The sequence below is a fragment of the Abramis brama genome (genome assembly GCF_963993115.1).
Source record: "Abramis brama genome assembly, chromosome: 15".
Classification (NCBI taxonomy): Eukaryota; Metazoa; Chordata; class Actinopteri; order Cypriniformes; family Leuciscidae; genus Abramis; species Abramis brama.
Window position 1 is genome coordinate 37409957 of NC_139977.1, and position 22869 is coordinate 37432825.

The 22869-nt window shown below is 39.8% G+C and overlaps 2 protein-coding genes across 2 annotated transcripts; one reads left to right on the plus strand and one right to left on the minus strand.

Annotated features, from left to right (window-relative positions):
* Positions 1-3981: 3981 nt before the first annotated feature.
* LOC311097758 (uncharacterized protein) lies at positions 3982-8440 on the plus strand. Its single transcript, XM_084137613.1, has 5 exons — positions 3982-4235; positions 4373-4563; positions 4662-4752; positions 5023-5210; positions 8053-8440. The coding sequence occupies exons 1-5, from the start codon at positions 4105-4107 to the stop codon at positions 8235-8237; spliced, it is 786 nt and encodes a 261-aa protein (XP_083993739.1). The 5' UTR covers positions 3982-4104; the 3' UTR covers positions 8238-8440.
* Positions 8441-8939: 499 nt separating this feature from the next.
* LOC311097966 (uncharacterized protein) lies at positions 8940-10142 on the minus strand (the record flags this gene model as incomplete). The annotated part of the gene is made up of 4 exons (XM_084137976.1): positions 8940-9276; positions 9352-9556; positions 9703-9850; positions 10033-10142. The coding sequence occupies 4 exons, from the start codon at positions 10140-10142 to the stop codon at positions 8966-8968; spliced, it is 774 nt and encodes a 257-aa protein (XP_083994102.1). The 3' UTR covers positions 8940-8965.
* Between the last annotated feature and the right edge of the window lie 12727 nt (positions 10143-22869).

Sequence of the window (22869 nt, forward strand, 5' to 3'; positions counted from 1 at the left end):
TTACGGCCAGCAGTCTCTGGGACACTGGATCGGCGAGGAAGAAACTTCTGAAATGCCGCCGCTTGTTTCTTTGATTCAGTGAATCTGTCGACAACACAATTTATAGCATCGCCGAACAAACTTGAAGGCGAAAGCGGGGCATCCAAAAGAACAGATCTATCTTTATCCTTTATATCAGATAAATTTAACCATAAATGACGCTCCGTGACCACCAGGGCTGCCATAGAACGGCCCACAGATTTTGCCGTCTCCTTGGTGGCCCGGAGAGATAGATCTGTCGCCCGACGCAATTCTCGAATTGCGTCAGCGCTAACTTCCTCACAATCATCCATGTCCCTCAGCAGGTCAGCCTGATGCGCTTGCAAAATCGACATAGTGTGTAAACATGCCGCTGCCTGACCTGCTGCCGAATATGCTTTACCCACCATCATAGATGTAGCTTTTAATGGCTTGGTGGGTAACGTCGGGGCTTTCAGTGATGACGATGACTCGGGGGAGAGATGGCTCGCAAGCGTCTCTTCCGCCGGAGGCATTGTCAAATAACCATAGTGTGAAATATCTTTAATATTGCTATAGTTATGTGTTTGTGGATTGTGCACTCTGAAAGAAGCTGGTTTAATCCACGATCTCGATACCTCAGTGTGGAGATCAGGAAAAAACGGCAATTCCCGACGAGGAGGTCGTGTTTTTGATGGCAAAAAACGTTCATCTAAAAGACTTTTATTAGATACAGTTTCAATTTCATCAGATGGCCATTCAATATTTAACTTGGCAACAGCACGAGTTAAAACCTCCATAAGCTCCTCATCCCCAGAAATACGAGCTGGCGAACACTCATCAATATTTTGCTCAATACTGACGACATCCAGTTCCTCAGAACTGGATAGCCGCAACATTGGTGCCTCAGCCTGGGAAGGAGAAGCCGCAGCGCGGGCTCCTTCCTGAGCTGAAGCACCGGATTCAGCAGGTAAGGGCTGAGAAAGGGCGGGGCCCGTCTCAAACCCCGCTACTAAATCCATATGCGAACCCCAAGATGAAAGCCTCCGCTGTGCCTCGGTAGCAGCGGGACCCGCACCTCGGGGAGCGCGAACCGAACCGTCCTCCTCAAAGAACGCCCGGCGAGAGCGGAGCGTCCGCAAGGACAGCTTAACGCAATGCTCACAGTCAGCTCCCTCGAGAACTGACTGGGCATGCTCCACTCCCAAACAACAAACACAAAGCAGATGTGTGTCCCCACCCGTGATGTAACGAGGGCAGGGAACAACACAACGCCTGTATTCTTGCTTATTCGCCATTGAAATAGATATATATATTGAGCTTGACAGACAACAATAAATATGACAGGGACAGATATACAGAGAGCGCTTGCTGAAGGCACAGAAGCTAACGCGATCTGTGTCAGCGGGGCTGCCTTATAGTTTCCTGGTAGGTGACGTCACTATGACGTCTCGTCTTTCCATTGGACTGATTATACACGTGCTTCACGACGCAATCACGCAGGGCGTTCCCACCGCGTCTCGACGCAGCTCGAGTTCCCTTGAAAGGGAACTACTGGGTGGATTTTTATCATTCTAGGGTGGTTTTGCTCACACACTGCCAACACACATTTATGTTCAAACACCATGTAAAAGTGAATTTTGCATAATAGGTGCCCTTTAAGTGTGTTAAATAATGGAGACATTCATGTGCCCTGGATCCTGTTAAAAACACTATTAATAGAGAGATGAAGATCAGTGTAATAATTTGTATTTTTAAAATGAATTTTAGAAATGTTTGAAGTCCTTAATGTACACTAAGAGCTTTGGTGGATTTGAGAATTTTGGGATTTAAAGGAGAGAAATATGAAGAATATGAGAGCAAATCTGTCCATCTTGATCAGCTATTTTAGCAGAACAAACCCACCATAATCACTGGTTTATAGTTGAGAGAGGACAAGGAACTGTTGACAGACCATTTATTTGGCCACACACAATGGTGAACACTTCAATATAATCAGACCTATTTAAGGAAATGCTTCTGAGTGGTCAATCTAAAAGAGGAACATGTAACCTATGATAAAACGGCAATGACAGAAGGACAACTTCAGCATGCGGTTTAAATGAAAACATATGAACATCATTTCCTGTTGAACTGTTTACTGCATGGCTATTGGTCAACAGAAACTCAGAGACTGTTTGCCTGTAAAGCATCATGTGATTCAAAGAGATGATCTAAAAAACACAGTTTCAGAGAGCCAGTTGTTGTGATCATATGATTTATCTGTCCTTTCACTAAACCACACAGATCATCTCTTTCTCACTTAGAAACAGGAGACAGTAAATGAAGTGCAGAATTAATGTTCTTACCCGAGATATTTCTGGATTCATGTGATAATGATGATGATGATGATGATGATGATGTTTCATATGAAGCAAATCTCCTAATTGAACAATATTCATAAAATTATGAATCAGCCATTAATGCATCACATAACGCATTTTACTTCTTACATTAAAATTTGAGGAACCATAGAATTACTGTCAGTGAATGTGTTAATGGTCCGTGTACCTTCGGATAATTTGTTTTTTCGTTTTTGTTTAAAAAACGGAAAAACGAAGAAACCGTTAGTTTATTGCATATTCAAACCTTCTCGTGGACATAAAAAACGAGTTTCAGTTTCTTTTATTTATTGTTTTTATTTTGTTTTCATCACACGTTGTTCTAATGCATCAAATGAAAATACAATTAAACCAAAAACGAAAAATGAAGGTTTTTAATGCACAAAGCGCGTATTAGTTCACCGGAAGTATCCACTCGCGCACGCGCAATTAGGTTTCACTTCATCTAGTTCACTTATTACCTCCACGTGCGAATAAAATGGATACATACGTGCTTTTTCATGGAAACAAAAGAGTCACTCTCAAAGATGAAGATATGCGTTCTGAAAAAATTTCGCGCATATTTCTGGTAGGTTTGCAAGACTCACAGAAAGATCATTTTAAAGGGGGTTAAATAAGTTAACTACTATGGCAATAAGCTAACTAGTACATGGCTATTCCTTTATGTTCCTGGAGTTCAACAACCCTAATAAAACACACCTGCCTGTAATAATCAATGTAATAATCCTGAAGAGCTTGATTAGACGGTTCTGATTTGTTTGATTTGAACTGAACTCTGCTGGTCATGGCCCTCCAGGAACGAAATTGAATAGTCCTAAACTAATAGTTTGGTCTTAGTAAATGACCTATTAGCATGCGAGTATGAATAAATGTAGAGCCATACATATATTGTAACACTTTTTGCTAATGTATGTACGAAATCTAATAAAGATTTTTAGGTTTGCTTCTAATATATTTGACATCTCAGCTGTCAGTTCACTTGAATCGATTTCTATAACTGGGAAATTTTATATCTTTAAAAGTTTTGTAATGTGATTTTGCAGTAAATGTAAAACCTCTGTGCAACATCAATTTATATATCTCATCCTTAAGTTATTAATAACAGTTGTGGAACATATGGGCTGGTATGTGTTCTATGCCAGTGTTTCTCATGCCATGTAGCACTGCACATTTTTCTTTTATGGCACATCTATTTCAGTTTTTAGAGTACTATGTCAGGTGTGTTAAATATGGAAGACATCCAAAACAACAAACACACCTTACATAATGCTTCCTGATGAGCTCACTAGTACTCTAAAATGGATGTGGCATACAAGGGAAACATGTGCAGTGCTACAGTCAAGGACCAAGCATGAGAAGCACTGGCATAGAACATATGCCAGCCCATATTTTCCATGAGTGATATAAAGTAAGGGTGAGAGAAACATTTTAAGTTGCTGTTGCACAGAGGTTTTACATTTACCATCATATTACTTTATAGAACTGTTATAGATGCAACATTGGCCTGCTACATAACTTGATTAAACTGAATTGAATATGTCTGGCTTTGAAATGATATACGATTTTACTCGGCTAATTCTTGTTCTTTCTGGTGTAGGTCAGCAGTGACAGTCTCTATTTGACTGATGATTCAAACGTTGCAATCTTTCCCAATGCTGAAGGGTCTTTCAGCTCGTTGGATTTGACATTAAGGGCTCATTATGAAGTCCATGGTGACCCAATTGAGATGCCGCAAAACACCCCATCAACTTCAGCATTTGCTTCATCACCAGTTCAGCGACATTTCTCTTTCACAAGACCAGCATCATCTGGATCTGTTCTCACAACAACGCCCCGTGCAAGCCGAAGTTGGACAAGGTTTGAAAACCTTCTTTTTATTTATTACTTTATATTATTGCACTTAACTGTGAGTGTTTTTTTTTAAACAGGGTTTATATGTAAACTAAATACTACAAGAGAGTTCATCAAATGTTAAATCTGTTTCCAAATTTCAGAGCAATAAATATTGCAGAAGTGCTAGATGGCAAACCAGTTCCCAAAAGTGTTGTGGTGGTAAGGTTTACTGAAGCTGAGGCCAGTGTTACAGGCATTGTTCAGAAACTTCAAGCTGACCTAAGGACTACAGAATCTCCTGTGTTGCTGGATTCAAACTGGAACGAAATAATGGATTCAGAAGGAACACGAGGTAACAAAACTCTCACGATTTGTATTATATTTTATTGTCATTTGTTTAGTAATTCTGTTACTGACGTAGTGTCCTTTGTGTGTACTGTATGTGTTAAGGTTCTCAGTATTGGAGACAAACCTCTAGAAAAATTAATGCGATGCTCATTAGCCATTTTTCCAGGCTTCAACACAGACGAAAAAGGATGAGGTGATTGATATTATTTTATTGGATCTATTAAGTTTATTTTAATTTTGTTGTTATTAATCCAGGTAAATGTTATTGGAATGTATAATTATTGATCAAGTTACAAACAAGCATGTCTGTCTGTCTGTCTATCTATCTATCTATCTATCTATCTATCTATCATGAGCTGATAACCTTAATCAGGTGTGTTTGAGGAGACATGCAAAATGTGCAGTGTTGGTGGGCCTCCAGGAATGTGGTTGGGAACCACTGATATATATTATGTGTGTGTAGGGAAGAAGATTCTGGATTGCAGGACATTTTGGAAAAGATTGAGGAGGTGTTGGAGGCATCTCAAGGTCTGGAGAGTGTTTCTGTCAGACTCCGGGAGCTCAACACACTGGCCACAAGGGAAAGAAACCAAGTCAACATGCAGCAGGCATCACAGCTCAAGGAGGCCTTCACCTGCCTTGTTTGTAGAGGTATGAGACGCCAAGTGTCTGATGTATTAACTTCACAATTTACCACACACTTAAAGGGATAGTTCACCCAAAAATGAAAATTATCCCAAGCTTTATTCACCCGCAAGCTATCCTTGGTGTATATGACTATCTTTTAGATGAACAGAGATGTATTTAAAAATATTCTTAGACCTTCAAGGTTTATAATAGTTATGAATGACAGCCCAAATGTTTTAAACAAGGATCTTTGTCTTACACAAATGCATTGATTCGCTTCAGAAGGCCTTTATTATCCCCCTGGAGGCGTATGGATTAATTTTTTTATGGATGGATGCATTTTTTTTGTCTTCAAAATTTGGGCTGTGATTCACAAACATTATAAACCTTGGAGGACTAAGGATATTTTTAAATGTATGTCTGATGTGTTCGTCTGAAAGAAGATAGTCATATACACCTAGGATGGCTTGACGGTGAGTAAATCATGAATGAATTGGGTGAACTATCCCTTTAAGGGTTTATAGTTAAAATACACTACTCACAATAAGTTAGGGATATTGTTATTTACATGAGTGCTATTCCTATTTGGTCTGAATTTTAATGAAATAAGTAAAAGTATCCTTTGATATTACTAATAATGAATGAGAAGAAACACCATTTTCATTAGTGTAATATTTATTACCCCAAAAATGTAAACAATAACAAGGGTAGCCCCAAATAACAAAAATTGACAATGTCAGTGTTTCCACCATTTGCTGCAATGACAGCTTGACAGCGACGTCTCGCTCACCTCGCCTTCTCCAGCAACACTGACGACCATCATTTCTGTGCAAGGTGACCCGACACTCAGTGTTGCTTTAGAAGGCGAGGTGAGCGAGACGCCGAGGTCAACATGGTCCCCAGGGTTAGCTTTGGTGGAGGAGGTGTAACAGTTTGGGCAGGCATCACCAGTCAGCGCAAAACTGATTTGGTTATTGTAGATGGCTCAGTCACTGCACGTTCTTACCTCAGAGACATCATAGAACCCATCATCATCCCCCAATTCCGCCAGCACACCCCCAACTTTCTCCCTAATCAAACACACCTGATTCAACTCATCAGCTCATTATCACATGGGTTAATGAGTTGATGAGTTGAATCAGGTGTGTTTGATTAGGGAGACAAAGAAAATGTGCAGTGTTGGGGGTCCTTCAGGACAGGTTTGGGAACCACTGCTATAGAGCACGTTTGGGACCAGCTGAAGCAGAGACTGGATGATCGTACCCCACCCCCACGTGACCTGGCAGAACTGCGTGCAGCACTTGTGGAAGAGTGGAACGCATTGCCTCAGGACAACATCATGAGGCTAGTGAGGAGCATGAGACGTCGCTGTCAAGCTGTCATTGAGGCAATGGGGGAAACACCCGCTACTGACATTGTCAATTTTTGTTATTTGGGGCTACCCTTGTTATTGTCTACATTTTTGGGGTAATAAATATTACACTAATGAAAATGGTGTTTCTTCTCATTCATTATTAGTAATATCAAAGGATACTTTTACTTATTTCATTAAAATTCAGACCAAATAGGAATAGCTCATGTAAATAACAATATCCCTAACTTATTGTGAGTAGTGTAACTTGCCATATTTGTGTGCAGCATTCACATACCCTGGACTACACCAGTGGTTCCCAAACCTGTCCTGAAGGACCCCTAACACTGCATGTTTTCTTTGGCTCCCTAATCAAACACACCAGATTCAACTCATCAGCTCATTATCACATGGGTTAATGAGCTGATGAGTTGAATCAGGTGTGTTTGATTAGGGAGCCAAAGAAAACGTGCAGTGTTGGGGGTCCTTCAGGAAAGGTTTGGGAACCACTGGACTACACTACACTTTTTCTTTTTATGGATGTGTGCGTGAATTTGACTCCAAATGGCTAAGCAATGAACTGAACAACTTTTCCTTTACCAGCTTTTCTTTTACTTAGGCCACATTTGCACATAGCCGGGTATTTAGAGAAACGAATATTTCCCCCCCTCCGTTTTCAAAAATAACATCGTGCACACAACATCGTTTTCAAAAAAGTTGTCGTTTACATCAACCCGCATAAATTCGCCTTCGAGCGCCATCATAACCTATGGGCAGCGGATGGAGGGAGCGTAGGGAGAAGGATAAAGCCATGCAAGCCAATCAGAATCCTCAAAATCGACAACAACAAATAGCACGAGCGACTTCCAGTTCCTTTCAAAACAACAGACGTTGGGAGGCAATGTACCGGCGTCTTGGAAGGAAAAGCTGCTGTAAAAATGCTGATTTTCGTGTACTCCTTCGCCTCTGCTCCTCGATATAGTTCAGCAGTTGTGTTTTGCAAATGCAAACAGGCCAAAAGCGTTTGCACAAAAGTATTTTTTTTTTTTTTTTTTTCACAAAAGTAAAAATGAGTACCACCTTAACAGCATCCATGATCAAACAGTAGCCAAACAAACTATAAACATAGGGCGCTCACATGACATAAGCATTTTCTGGCGCATAAGGTGACGTTTGAGAACCTAAAACCCCGTTTCTCCCAGTTGACACGGCAACACATAACCGGCGTTTTCAGAAATCTCCACTTTGGCCGGAGTTTTTAGAAATAATCGTTTTCAGGGATAAAAACGGCGTTTTCGTGTAAATGACAGGCCAAAACGCAGGGAAATATCTGCGTTTTCCCATCGTGTAAACGGGGCCTTAGTTTTTCTAAAGAATGAATAGTGCTTCTTAAATATTTTTATTTTGCAACTTATTTTGCAATCAGTATATACTCCAGTATACCTCAACATGCTAAAATGTAGGCAACAAAAAATGTTGACATAGTTTTAATGCATATCCTCCATTCTTTTACAGACATCATCAGTGAGCCAATGCTGTCCGAATGTTGCCGGAGCATCATTGGGTGTAGAGCTTGCATTGAAGAATGGGCATTAACATCAAACCAATGCTTAAAGTGCAGGTCTGAGTTTTCTGTGCTAAACATAATCAGGGTGGCTGGTCTGTCAACTGTTCTAGATGTTGTGAAAGAGTTAGTTTGAAATGTCTTGTAAAATGCTTCTCTGAAGAAGCATTTTTTCTTATAGACATGGTGTTCTAGGATGTGAAATTGCACACAAAAGTAAAATCCTTGCCTACAATTTTTTTTTTTTTCTGATATGGAGCATGTAAAATTGTTCCTTTAAAAGTGTTCCAGAGTGTGTAATTGCACACAAATTTAAAATCTTTAACTACCTGTACAGGTTTTTTTTTTTTTCTGCAATGGAGTTTATAAAATAATACTTCAGTACAACAATGTTCCAGGTTGTAAAATTTCACGAAAAAAAAAAAAAACGTATCATCCTTATAGATACTGTAGTTATACTAGAATTGGTAAGGTGTTTGTTTTCCAGGGAAGAAGTTCCAGGTTGAGAAATCCCACACATTCACAGAGCTTTGCATACATTCCAGGGCAAAGAATTAAGGAGCATTAACCTTTTAAGATGTTTTATTTGTCTTCCCTCATTGGTATAAAAATTGTATTTAACATTGTTCAATGAATGTGTTTTAATAAATGTTTTGTTCAAACAAGTACTTGCTTGATAAACTTTAATTTGCTCAATTACAGCTACTGGTTGTACAAATCTTAACAAAAAATAGAAATGTTCATTAAGAAGACTTAATTCACTAAATTTTGTTCACAAAATGAGACCCACAATCTTACTTAAAAATATAATCAAAAAATTAAATTCCACTATCTTCACAAAGAGTGCATGTAGATACACTGCCTTTAAGGATTTGAATATCGGTGAGTAATGTTAATAAGGCACATAACTGCTTCCTGAAAATTTCTGTAATTGTTGTTAATTACACTGTTGTAGAGGACAGACAGGTCAGGAAACTGATCAATAAACGACTGCTCTGCATATGCACAGTCCTCTTCTGTTAAGAAAGGGTAGATGCCAAATGTTGTTGGTGTGGTCAGAGAGGATCCCATCTCTTGTAAGTACATGTTTGCAGCAACTATGGAATTGGGTAGCAGGTCTTCACTTAACTTTTTGAAGCAACCGCCTTCTCCCAAGGCATTTGGGACACCTCTCCCTGCAAAAAATTAAGTGTTTTTAGTTTGTCTCTCAAAAAAAAAAAAAAACTGGTTGCTAATAAGAATAAGAATACCTGGTATTCTGTGGGCATTCCACGAGTCCACTACTCTTCCTACACCAATGCGGCCTATCTGACATGCGAGATCAGACACACAGTAGCGAGTGGTGGGGTCCTCCATGTCAATCATTTCCTGGTCAGTCAGCTGAATCAAAGCCTCCTTAATAGGGTAATTGACCCGGTTGTTTATCTCCGGCCACATTCGCTCAATCCTGTGATTCTGATTTAAAACTTAAAATTACAATCTTGCAGTCCACCACTTTTATGTGTACTGAATATATGAATCAAAAACATTAACTTATAGAAGGCCTACCACAGGTTTCAAACAAATGATTAATTTTTTTTTTTTTTTTTTTAACTACTCACCTTTGTTGAAGGTGTCTGCTTGTAAGGCTCCCTTACTGTGTTATATCTGTATGCAGCTAGTATCTCTTGCATAAAGAGACATAAATAAAATTCTTTCCCACAGTCTACACGTACTTGGTCCCAGATTCCATTGGTCAGAACAGCTGGTCTGAAATACAATAAGGAAAGTGTTAATAAAAATGGCCCAAATCCTAAAAGCATACAGTTGATATTAAAACACATATCTATTAGTTGAGCTGAATGACTCAAACAACACACATTTAACACCAGAACTCAACTAGTATTTCATTTTACTAATGATTTCTTATTACAGGGGTTTTTCCAACTAACCTGTACACCTCCTCATAGATAGTAAGGTTGTTCTTGACAGGCATGGTTGCATGCCCAACGACTCTGTAGCTGTACCCATCAACTGCGATCACATGCGTAACTCCGAACATTACGAGTTTCTCGTTTTGGTCAATATGTAATTTGTGACCAAAATACTCAGCATTGTAAGGAACTGGGTTTAAGTTTCGTGCTCCCTGGGAATTTAAATGGTAATAAATGTATGAGTTTACTAGTTCATTAAAGGTTAATAATGTAACATATACAATGTGTTGTCTATTCAGTTTAATTGTGCAGTCTTTGATTAGTATTGTATTAATTCCTCATACCCCAATTTTACTATACACTTACTAATCAAACACTGCATACATTATTACACAATTAAACTGAAAAGACAGACAACACTGTGAAATAGGCACCTGTAAACGAGCTTGGTGGTAAGGTTGATGGACAAGCCTCAGTGCTGATCCAACGCGGCGTTCTGAAACGCGGAGTCCCTTTGAGGCAAGGTAACCCGTCATCATTTTTCGGCCAAAAGACGGTCCAGTCTGTACGAAATAATATTAAACCGGATATTGCAGGCGGACAGTAGCCTACACATCTCTTAGTAGTAGCAGCAGCAGCAGGATTATAAAAAATAAACTCACCTCTCGAATAGCACTGGCCACTGCCACCTCCAAATGATCATCCGACAAATGCCCTCTCTTTACCAGGTTGCGGTCGCCAAGGAACTTCTTTATGCTGGCCACAGAATGGCCTCTTTCAATTCCAATGGACGCCAAGGCAGTGGAAACATCAGAATACGTTGCTCCATTATTTATCATATTAACTATGTTTTCAGCGTGATTATCCAGGACTGACCCCATCTTGATTGATGAACTTGTTTGTCGCAAGCATAGATCGCAAGCGCCAGTAACCAGGGATACAGTAAACTTCCGGTGAAATAATACGCGCTTTGAGCATTAAAAACCTTCATTTTTCGTTTTTGGTTTAATTGTATTTTCATTTGATGCATTAGAACAACGTGTGATGAAAACAAAATAAAAACAATAAATAAAAGAAACTGAAACTCGTTTTTTATGTCCACGAGAAGGTTTGAATATGCAATAAACTAACGGTTTCTTCGTTTTTCCGTTTTTTAAACAAAAACGAAAAAACAAATTATCCGAAGGTACACGGACCGTTAATGAAAAGCTCAGTATATATAAACCAAATCCTGTTTAAGGAGCATGATGCAAAGTGCAAAGTACAGAGTTACTCAATCCTGTTGTGAGGAAAGCATTTTAATGGTTAATGCAAACTGTGATTAACATTGTGGCCACATGGCAATTCTCTGCTCTTTTGCGTGGTTTTACTACAGCTATATGGAAAAATAGCAGTTTTCCACTAGGGAGACAAACAAATTCAACATAGTCACACATGCAACTTGAAATTGCTATGCAATTCCAGTAAAACAGTTATTCCAGTTTACACAAGATACATGGTCTAGAATTCTTAGCATCTACAACCTTTTAATCTAAATGTTTCATACAACACTTACAGTAAAGCAATCATGTGTTTTAAAGAATAAACTTAATCAGCCTATGTGCACATTGTAGTAACACAAACAACTATAACGTGTGTTCTATGAGCACAATGTGTTACGCACAATTACAAATTTGAAAATACAAACAGGATCATTGCAATTTGGATATTAAAATTCTTGCTATTGGGCCGCTAACCCAGCAAGTGAAGTTAATAGCTGAAGGCCTTGCATGAACAAAGCTGTTAACTCACTAAGAGTTTTACCTGTATGTGCAGATCGCTGATTTTTGCTATTAGAAAGTTGTTTACTATTTTTCTGAAAATAAGGAGGAGGTCTGCCCCTTCCCAGTGACCAGCATTTTTCCTCTATATGGCCTATTTTCTGACAGGAACTGCAAAACCTGCTTTCTTTACCATAGGGATGTTTGCTATGTTCTCCTGGAGTTTGAGGAGTTTCACGACTCTCTAATGCTTGAACACCATGCGTTCTGGTACATGACTCTGCATTATTACGGTGTTGCATCACCTTAAGAACTGAAATAGGCACACTTTCTTGGTCAGCTGCACATTCATTTTCTGAACTAAATGTTTCAGATTGATTAGAGCAAGTCACCTCCTCTGAGAAGTGAACATGCTTTTTAGTCCCATCGCTGTTAAGCATTTTGGGAGACAATTTAGCATTTAGCTTAGCCTTGAGTTCTGCAATGGTCTCTTTGTGATTTTTACACTTTTCAGTCAGGGCTAACTGCTCAGCTAGTAAATTATCTAGCTGTGTTTGAAGATCTTGAATCTTTGCTTCAGACTTTTGTGCCTCTGCATTTTTAGATTGCACTTCTTTACATTTAGCATCTATACTTGAAGATAGACATGTTGTTAACTCACGTAGCCGTGTAAAACTTATGAAGTTTAAAGCCTCAATTATTTCACCATGTTTTGATTTCTTTTGATGTTTGCCTATTGTGTCCCACCATTGGAGAAGTTCCTTATCTGGACATTTAATTCCAATGTACTCTTTCTTGAGTTTACACAAGGTAGGCTCAACTTTTTTGCTCCATAAAGCAAACAATACATCACTATTATCAGATTTTTTCCCTTCCATCCCCGAGGAGATCTGAATATTCACAATATTTACAAATTATACAGTAATGGGACTATTAAAGATATTCAAAACCTTCTAAATTCTGTTTCATTCAAGTCATGCAATGGAGACTTTTCCTATCATACCATTAAACAATGAAAACAGACTTACCCATTCCATGGTCAGAAGGTCAGCTTTAATCCATTCACAAAATCAACTGTGAAAAAATGTCCTCATTCTGATGACCGACCACAGTAAACTTCAGAAAACACACTGCAAGGGATCCCGGTTTCGGCACCATCTGTAATGGTGGAATTCCTGCAGTGGTTCAGGCTGCAAGAACTGCCGAATGACTAAAGAAACGTTATTGGCAAGATGGTAGAAAACTGCACATTTCTTGTGTTTAACCACCCACTGCTACTTATACCAACGACGGAAATAAGTGCAGTTACAATAGCTTAATATTTGTGGGAGAGCGTTGCTATAGATAGTGACGATATTGTATTGCAATATGTAGCACTTCAAAGTCAATACCAAATCAAAACTAGTTAGCACATTAGTTGCAACTGAAAAGAAATAAATGACAAATTAAAGCTGCAAGCAGCGATGAAAAGGGCCCTCGCACCCCTGCCACCGCCACCCGGCGCCTTTAGGAAAGGCCTTAAGATTCAGATTTTGTAGGTATTGGGTCATTACATGTATGTACCAAATTTCATACCTGTACGTGAAACGTCGAGCCGGGGCAAAATGTAGGGGCAATAATTAAGCCATTTTGCCCCACCCAATTTTGAAAACCATATCACACGTAAATTTTCACCACTTCTGAAGCGTGTGCAAAGTTTCATGATTTTTCGAGCACGTTTTGTATTTGCCACACTTCCTGCTACCAGCAGGTGGCGCTATTGCTATAACCAAATATGAGCATGGTCATGTGTTCAGGACAGGACTCTTATCAAACATGTGAAGTTTGGGGCAGATTGGAAATTGTATGCCTGAGTTACTGCAGGCTGTATGTGGTTACCTAGCAACATCGGAACTGCAAGCAACATTAATATTGAACTTATCTGATCATGCATATCACCAAAAGGCCGAAATTGGGTGAACATTTGTCAGGCCCCCGAGGGCACATCCTTTAACGAAAACTCTAGATCTTCGCAATTTAACGTCGCAAAGGCCTTCAGATTACACTCACCAAATTTGAAGAGGATCCGATCAAATCTGTAGGAGGAGTTCGTTAAAGTACAACATCAGGAAATTTTGAAAAATGCCCAAAATCCAGGAGGAAGTTCAAAATAGCTCACTTCCTGTTGTGTTTAGGGCTATGCTCCAAGAGACTTTTTTGTAGGTATTGGGTCATTACATGTATGTACCAAATTTCATGCCTGTGCGTGAAACGTAGAGCCGGGGCAAAATGTGGGGGCAATAATTTACCGAATTTGCCCCACCCAATTTTGAAAACCATATCACACGTAAATTTTCACCACTTCTGAAGCGTGTGCAAAGTTTCATGAGTTTTCGAGCATGTTTAGGCCCTTTAAAAAGCGATTCACTTTGGAGAAGAAGAAGAAGAAGAAGAAATATAGCTGCGAGCAGCGATTACGGGCCCAAGCCGGTGGCACCGCAACCCCGGTGCCTTTACCTAAAGGCACCGGGGAGGCGGTACCGCCAGCTTTGGCCCTTCATCGCTGCTCGAAGCTATATTTATATATATATATATATATATATATATATATATATATATGGCTATAATGAACAGGCTGCGATGTCAAGATTGCAATGCTGGAATGTGTGTGTGTGTGTGTGTGTGTGTGTGTGTGCATGTGTGTTCATGTTTTTCTATCCCGGTGGGGACTTCAACCTGAATGCACACAGACTCATGGGGACTCGTGTCACAGTGGGGACCTAAATAGAGGTCCCCATGGGTAAACAAGCTTAGAAATCATACAGAATGAGTCTTTTTGGAAATGTAAAAATGCAGAAAGTTTTCTGTAATGGGTAGGTTTAGGGGTAGGGTTAGTGTGAGGAGATAGAATATACAGTTTGTAAAGTATAAAAACCATTAAGTCTATGGAGAGTCCCCACAAAGATAGTAAACCGTGTGTGTGTGTGTGTTATTCCTACTTCCATAGGAATTCATTTGAAACGCCCGCTCAACCGCTCACCTTGTGGTCTGTGTGAGTCCTAATGCCCCAGTGTAGTGACGGGGACACTATACTGCCAAAAGAGCACCGTCCTTCGGATGAGACATTAAACCGAGGTCCTGACTCTCTGTGGTCATTAAAAATCCCAGGATGTCCTTCGAAAAAGAGTAGGGGTGTAACCCCGGCATCCTGGCCAAATTTGCCCCTTGGCCTCTATCCATCATGGCCTCCTAATCATCCCCATGTACTGATATACTGATTTGCTTCATCACTGTCTCCTCTCCACCAGTAAGCTGGTGTGTGGTGGGCGTTCTGGCGCAATATGGCTGCCGTCGCATCATCCAAGTGGATGCTGCACATTGGTGGTGGTTGAGGAGATTCCCCCCATCTATGTAAAGCGCTTTGAGGTCTCAGAAAAAGCGCTATATAAATGTAACAAATTATTATTATTATTATCAACCACTATCAATGTCAGTGCGGACGAAAATATTTTACTTTCGTTTTTAAGTTTGCGATTCAAAAGCCCCCAGCGGTGTCACACGTCGATTAACCGGTGGTAAAATATTCTCACCGTCACATACCTAGTATATTTTTATGTAAATACAATAGGCCTACCTGATTTTGAACACAAGAGGGCAGTATAGCCCTATGTATGACTTGACTTTTATGAGACTAAATAGTACAATTACTATTTTTAAACTTATAAATAATTATTAAATTTAAAAAAAAAAAAAAAGAATAAAATGAGTTTGGTTGTGATATTTGTATACTTTTATAGAAATAAATGGTGTATAATTACATTTTTAGAAGATGAGGCTTTTAGTGTTTAATTTTTGTACATTACTTCAGTCCCTCACTATAGCAAAAACATTTGAGATGTTTAATATCCGTTCACAATTTAGCATCTTTAATGTATTTTCATCATTTTGAAAAAGTTTGGTGTGAATAAAATAAGCCAGTTTGGAAGAGTAGCTAAAAACTCAGAGTCTGAAATATCCAAAAAATCCACATTCAAACCAAAATATCTGACTTTCTTTTGCTCTGAGCTAATGACTGTTAATTAGAAAGTTGTCCGGCTCAGTGAGACCAATATATATACTCATGTTTGTAACTGTTGGTAAAACTAACCCCCCCACTTTTGTCAAAAGCATGTTGAAAGTGACACACTTCCTGCTGCCAGTTGGTGGCGCTATAACTTTGACTCACAATAGTTACATCCATCTGATCGGCCTCTTACCACAAACACACTGCTGAAGTTTCATCAAGATCAGTTAATGTATGCAGAAGTTATAACACTTCGTGTCTCTCTCTTCTCGCCATAAATTCATTTCCTCGCCACGGCCAAACCGTTCAAGATATCAAAAATCCGTCCGCAATTTAGCATCCTCAATGCCTTGACTTCACGCTGACCGAGTTTGGAGGCGAATCGATGTATTTCCTAGAAGGAGTACATTAAATTCCACAGCAAGCGTTTCCAAACAACCCTAAATAGCCGACTTCCTGTTGGGCTGGCGTAAAACTTAGAGCACGAAAGTTGTTCGGCCCGATGAGATCTATATGTGTACCGAGTTTCAAATTAATTCATGCAAGCGTGTTTGATATATGGACCAAGTTTTAGAACCCCGTTCAAGGGGGCGCTGTTGAGCCCCCCTGCCACGCCCGGCTACCAGATTCAGCCCCGCCCTGATGGCCGCGGGTTCTGACCTGTGTGCAAAGTTTCAAGAGTTTTTGAGCACGTTTAGGGACCCAAAAGCCCCAGAAACCTTGAAAAACAAATGAAAAAGTAAAATCTCACTCAACTGACAAATCACCCCCACCCCTCACACACTCTGAGACAGAGAGAGAGAGAAAATTCTCCAAAAAAATCACATTCAAACCAAAATATCTGACTTTCTGTTGCTTTGAGCTATTAAGTGTAAATTAGAAAGTTGTCCGGCTCGATGAGAACAATATACATACCGATTTTTGTGATTCTAGGAAAAACTAAGCCCCCATTTTTGACTAAAGGTGGCGCTACTGAGCCATTCCACCACGCCCGTTTTTGAAACTTTGCACATGTCTACTGGCTAATAAGTGTGATGTGTCTGTCGAGTTTTATGCAATTTCAAGTATGTTAAGAGTCTCAAAAGCATCAAAAAAGAATAATAAAGTTTGATGCGTTGCCACGGCAACAGTATCTAAGATATCAATAATCCTTTCACAGGTCTACATCTGCCGTGTGTCTACATTATACACATAAAGTTTGAAGCAAATCGGATAAAAATAAGAGGGTGATTTCAAAGCATTTTGAAAGTGACACACTTCCTGCTGCCAGTTGGTGGCGCTATAACTTTGACTCACAATAGTCACATCCATGTGATCGGCCTCTTACAACGAACACACTGCTGAAGTTTCATCAAGATCAGTTAATGTATGCAGAAGTTATAACACACTTCCTGTTTCCATTATTCGCCATAAATTCGTTTCCTCGCCACGGCCAAACCGTTCGAGATATCAAAAATCCCCTGGCAATTTTTCATCCTCAATGCCTTGACTTCATGCACACCGAGTTTGGTGGCGATCGGGTGAATTCCCTAGGAGAAGTGTTTCAAATACCAGACCATGCGTTTCCAAACAACCTTTAATAGCTGACTTCCTGTTGGGCTGGCGTAAAAAGTAAAAGTACGAAAGTTGTTCGGCCCGATGAGATCTATATATGAACCGAGTTTCATATTATTACATGCAAGCGTGTCTGATTTATGGACCAAGTTTTCGGACCCCGTTCAAGGGGGCGCTGTTGAGCCCCCCTGCCACGCCCGGGTACCAGCTTCAGCCCGGCCCTGATGGCCGCGGGTTCTGACCTGTGTGCAAAGTTTCAAGAGTTTTCGAGCACGTTAAGGGTCTCAAAAGTGCCCGAAAGGTTGACAGAAAAATAAGAATAATAATAATAATAATAAATATATATATATATATATATATATATAAATATAGCTGCGAGCAGCGATTACGGGTCCAAGCCGGTGGCACCGCAACCCCGATGCCTTTAGTTACCTAAAGGCACCGGGGTGGCGGTGCCGCCGGCTTGGGCCCTCCATCGCTGCTCGCAGCTATATTTATATATATATATATATATATATATATATATATATATATATATATATATATATATATATATATACAGTATATATATAACAAAAGATATATACATTATATATCAGACAAGTAATATTCTCTGTCTTGTCACTTCACAAAAAAATGGTACAAATTGTACTACTGACTATTTAAACAGAGCAGTGTAATTTTGATAAGTTAGGTTGACTATTTTATAATTATATTTTATTAGGGCTATAATGAACAGGCTGCGATGTCAAGATTGCAGTGCTGGTGTGTGTGTGTGTGTGTGTGTGTGTGTGTGTGTGTGTGTGTGTGTCGTGGGCGTGATTGAACAGTGGAGACATAAAAATATACTTTATGGTGCTAACTTTAAAATTGAAATAAAATGCTCACGGCTGCACGGGAATTCATTCCTACTTCCATAGGAATTCATTGAAAAAGCTCGCTCTGCTCCCAACCATAATCAATGTCAGTGCGGACGAACATATTTTACTTTCGTTTTTAAGTTAGCGATTCAAAAGCCCCCAGCGGTGTCACACGTCAATTAACCGGTGGTAAAATTATATTCTCACTGTCACATACATAGTATAGGCCGCCTACCTGAAAGAGAGTTTAGCTTGCCCGACCATAGTAGCCTGATTAGAACGTCAATGACAAAAAAATAACTTCAGGGTTGCCAACTCTCACGCATCTGGCGTGACAGTCACGCATTCAGCCTCAATCTCACGCTCTCACGCTTAACAAAGAAATCTCACGCTAAATTAGACATTATTCTGTGCTGTATTTTTTTTCACTCATGTGCACTAAATTTCAGAATTACTATAAACAATTCAGGCTCTTAACTACTGGATGGACCACTAGTTATGGCGCAAGTTAGTTAAAATCTCCCGGAATCTAGAGCGAGCCCCCCCCCCCCCCGTTGGAGAAGTCTCACTGCCAACCCCACCCCCGTTGGAGAAGTCTCACTCCGAGCTAAACTTAAAAGTTGGCAACGCTGTAACTTGGGAATCACTAAAACGAGAGATTATTCTAATTATATTACATTAATTTTAAGTTGCAATCAACAGTTGATAATAAATGTATTACTGATCAATGGTAACAAGGTTGCGCTGCTGAGGCTCGTGCAGCTTCTCCAGGAGAAACGTAAACAACTGAGCGCAGCACACAAAAAAGAAACCCAGTTAACAACATACTGACTATAAAAATTACAAATATGGAGTTTTTATATATTTTATAACATATGATAAGAGCAACCTCACTTGACGAGTAGGCTGTGTTTCCTGAATACAATCACGATTGAAACTGCGACATTGATTTCATCAACAGGTTAATAAACAGTTACAATTAAGTCACTTACATTTAAGATGCAATATTGACTGTTTTTGTTCTGTTTCAGCAGCAAAAATAGTTAAACCAAGATCACAGCAGAACCATCGCGCATCTCACAGCAACTTGTTTTCTCATTTCTGAATGATTCAGCATTTTGAACGAATCGGTTGACTCAAAGATTCAATGACCAATCCATAAACATCTGTCTCAATCATGAATGACTCAGTCATTCGAACGAATCGTCTGAACGAATTAATTAATGACTCGCTCATTAAGACGATCGCCTGGCGACACCTAATGGCGGTTTAGTGTTATGTTTAAAAGTATCATTCTTTCCAACGTGTGTGCACCATTATCAATGTCTGTGCGGACGTCTTTACTTTCACTTTTATATTAGCGATTTAAAAGCACCCGCTCGTGTCACACATCGATTAACCAATGGGAAAATATCCTCACAGTCATATACATAATAAATGTATATTTAAATACAATAGGCCTACCTAGTAAAACGTTTTATATACTATTTGGATATCCTTTTGGACACAAGAGGGCAGTATAGCCCTATGTTTGCTTTTTTGTTGAACCAAATAGCACTAAATAGCCTGTTCATAACTTTTTCATACTTCTTGAATTGCAAAAACAGAATAAAATGGGTTTAGTTCTAATATTTGTATAATTTTATATAAAAATAAATGGTGTATAATTACATTTTTAGAAGTTATGAGATGTTTCCTGCTTCCTTTTTGACATTAATTTAATCCCTCGCCATAGCAAAACCGTTTGAGATATTCAATATCCGTTCACAATTTAGCATCTTTAATGTATTTTCATCATGTTGAAAAAGTTTGGTGGGAATAAAATAAATATTTTAAGAGGAGTGGCTAAAAATTCAGAGGCTGATTTTGCAAAAAAATCCAAATTCAGACCAAAATATCTGACTTCCTCATGGCCGGAGCTAATGAATGTAAATTAGAAAGTTGTCCGGCTTGATGAGAACAATATACAAACTATTTTTTTTTTACTGTAGTTAAAACTAACCCCCCCACTTTTGTCAAAAGCATGTTGAAAGTGACACACTTCCTGCTGCCAGTTGGTGGCGCTATAACTTTGACTCACAATAGTTACATCCATCTGATCGGCCTCTTACCACGAACACACTGGTGAAGTTTCATCAAGATCAGTTAATGTATGCAGAAGTTATACCACTTCGTGTTTCTCTTTTCTCGCCATAAATTTGTTTCCTCGCCACGGCCAAACCGTTCGAGATATCAAAAATCCGTCCGCAATTTAGCATCCTCAATGTCTTGACTTCATGCACACCGAGTTTGGTGGGGATTGGATGAATTCTCTAGGAGGAGTACTTCGCATTCCACAGCGAGCGTTTTCCAAACAACCCATAATAGCCGACTTCCTGTTGGGCTGGCGTAAAACTTGACCGGGGGAAAGTTGTTCGGCACGATGAGATCTATATGTGTACCGAGTTTCATATTAATTCATGCAAGCGTGTTTGATATATGGACCATGTTTTAGAACCCTGTTCAAGGGGGCGCTGTTGAGCCCCCCAGCCACGCCCGGGTACCAGCTTCTGCCCGTCCCTGATGGCAGGGGGTTCTGACTTGTGTGCAAAGTTTCAAGAGTTTTTGAGCACGTTAAGGACCCCAAAAGCCCCTGAAACCTTGATTAACAATATAAAAGCAATAGTCAAATCCCCCCTCCCCTCACACACACAGAGACACAGAGAGAGGGAGAGAAAATTCTTTAGAAAATCCACATTCAAACCAAAATATCTCTCTTCCTGTTGGTCGGAGATAGTTAATGTCAATTAGAAAGTTGTCCGTCTTGATGAGAACAATACACATACCAAGTTTTGTTGCTGTTGATAAAACTAACCCCCCCACTTATGACTAAAGGTGGCGCTACTGAGCCCCTCACCACGCCCGTTTCTGAAACTTTGCACATGTCTACGGGCTAATAAATGTGATGTGTCTGTCGAGTTTCATCCAATTTCATGTTAAGAGTCTCAAAAGCATCAAAAAAGAATATTAAAGTTTGATGCGTTGCCACGGCAACAGTATCTAAGATATCTATAATCCTTTCACAGGTCTACATCTGCCGTGTGTTTACATTATACACATAAAGTTTGAAGCAAATCGGGTAAAAATAAGAGGGTGATTTCAAAGCATTTTGAAAGTGACACACTTCCTGCTGCCAGTTGGTGGCGCTATAATTTTGACTCACAATAGTCACATCCATGTGATCGGCCTTTTACCACGAACACACTGCTGAAGTTTCATCAAGATCAGTTAATGTATGCAGGAGTTATAACACACTTCCTGTTTTCATTATTCGCCATAAATTCGTTTCCTCGCCACGGCCAAACCGTTCGAGATATCAAAAATCCGTCCGCAATTTAGCATCCTCAATGTCTTGACTTCATGCTGACCGAGTTTGCAGGCGATTGGATGAATTCCCTAGGAGGAGTACATTAAATTCCACAGCATGCGTTTCCAAACAACCCATAATAGCCGACTTCCTGTTGGGCTGGCGTAAAACTTAGAGCACGAAAGTTGTTCGGCCCGATGAGATCTATATGTGTTCTGAGTTTCATATTATTACATGCAAGTGTGTTTGATTTATGGACAAGTGTTCGGATCCCGTTCCAGGGGGCGCTGTCGAGCCCCCCTGCCACGCCCGGGTACCAGCTTCAGCCCGGCCCTGATGGCCGCGGGTTCTGACCCGTGTGCAAAGTTTCAAGAGTTTTCGAGCATGTTAAGGGCCCCAAAAGTGCCCGGAACCTTGACAAAATAATAATAATAATAATAATAATAATAATAATAATAATAATAATAATAATAATAATCCTACCGAAAACAATAGGGCCTTCGCCCTTTCAGGGCTTGGGCCCTAAATATAGCTGCGAGCAGCGATTACGGGCCCAAGCCGGTGGCACCGCAACCCCGGTGCCTTTAGTTACCTAAAGGCACCGGGGTGGCGGTGCCCCCGGCTTTGGCCCTTCATCGCTGCTCGCAGCTATATTTATATATATATATATATATATATATATATATATATATATATATATATCTTTAATGTATTTTTATCATGTTGAAAAAGTTTGGTGTGAATAAAATAAACCACTTAGGAGGAGTAGCTAAAGTCTGACATATCCAAAAAATCCACATTCAAACCAAAATATCTGACTTCCTGTTGCTCGGAGCTAATGACTGTAAATTAGAAAGTTGTCCGGCTTGATGAGAACAATATAGGTACTGATTTTTGTAACTGTGGGTAAAAGTAACCCCCCCACTTTTGTCAAAAACATTTTTAAAGTGACACACTTCCTGCTGCCAGTTGGTGGCGCTATAACTTTGACTCACAATAGTTACATCCATCTGATCAGCCTCTTACCACGAACACACTGCTGAAGTTTCATCAAGATCAGTTAATGTGTGCAGAAGTTATACCACTTCGTGTTTCTCTTTTCTCGCCATAAATTCGTGTCCTCGCCACGGCCAAACCGTTCGAGATATCAAAAATCCGTCCGCAATTTAGCATCCTCAATGTCTTGACTTCATGCTGACCGAGTTTGGAGGTGATTGGATGAATTCTCTAGGAGGAGTACATCAAATTCCACAGCATGCGTTTTTCAAACAACCCATAATAGCCGACTTCCTG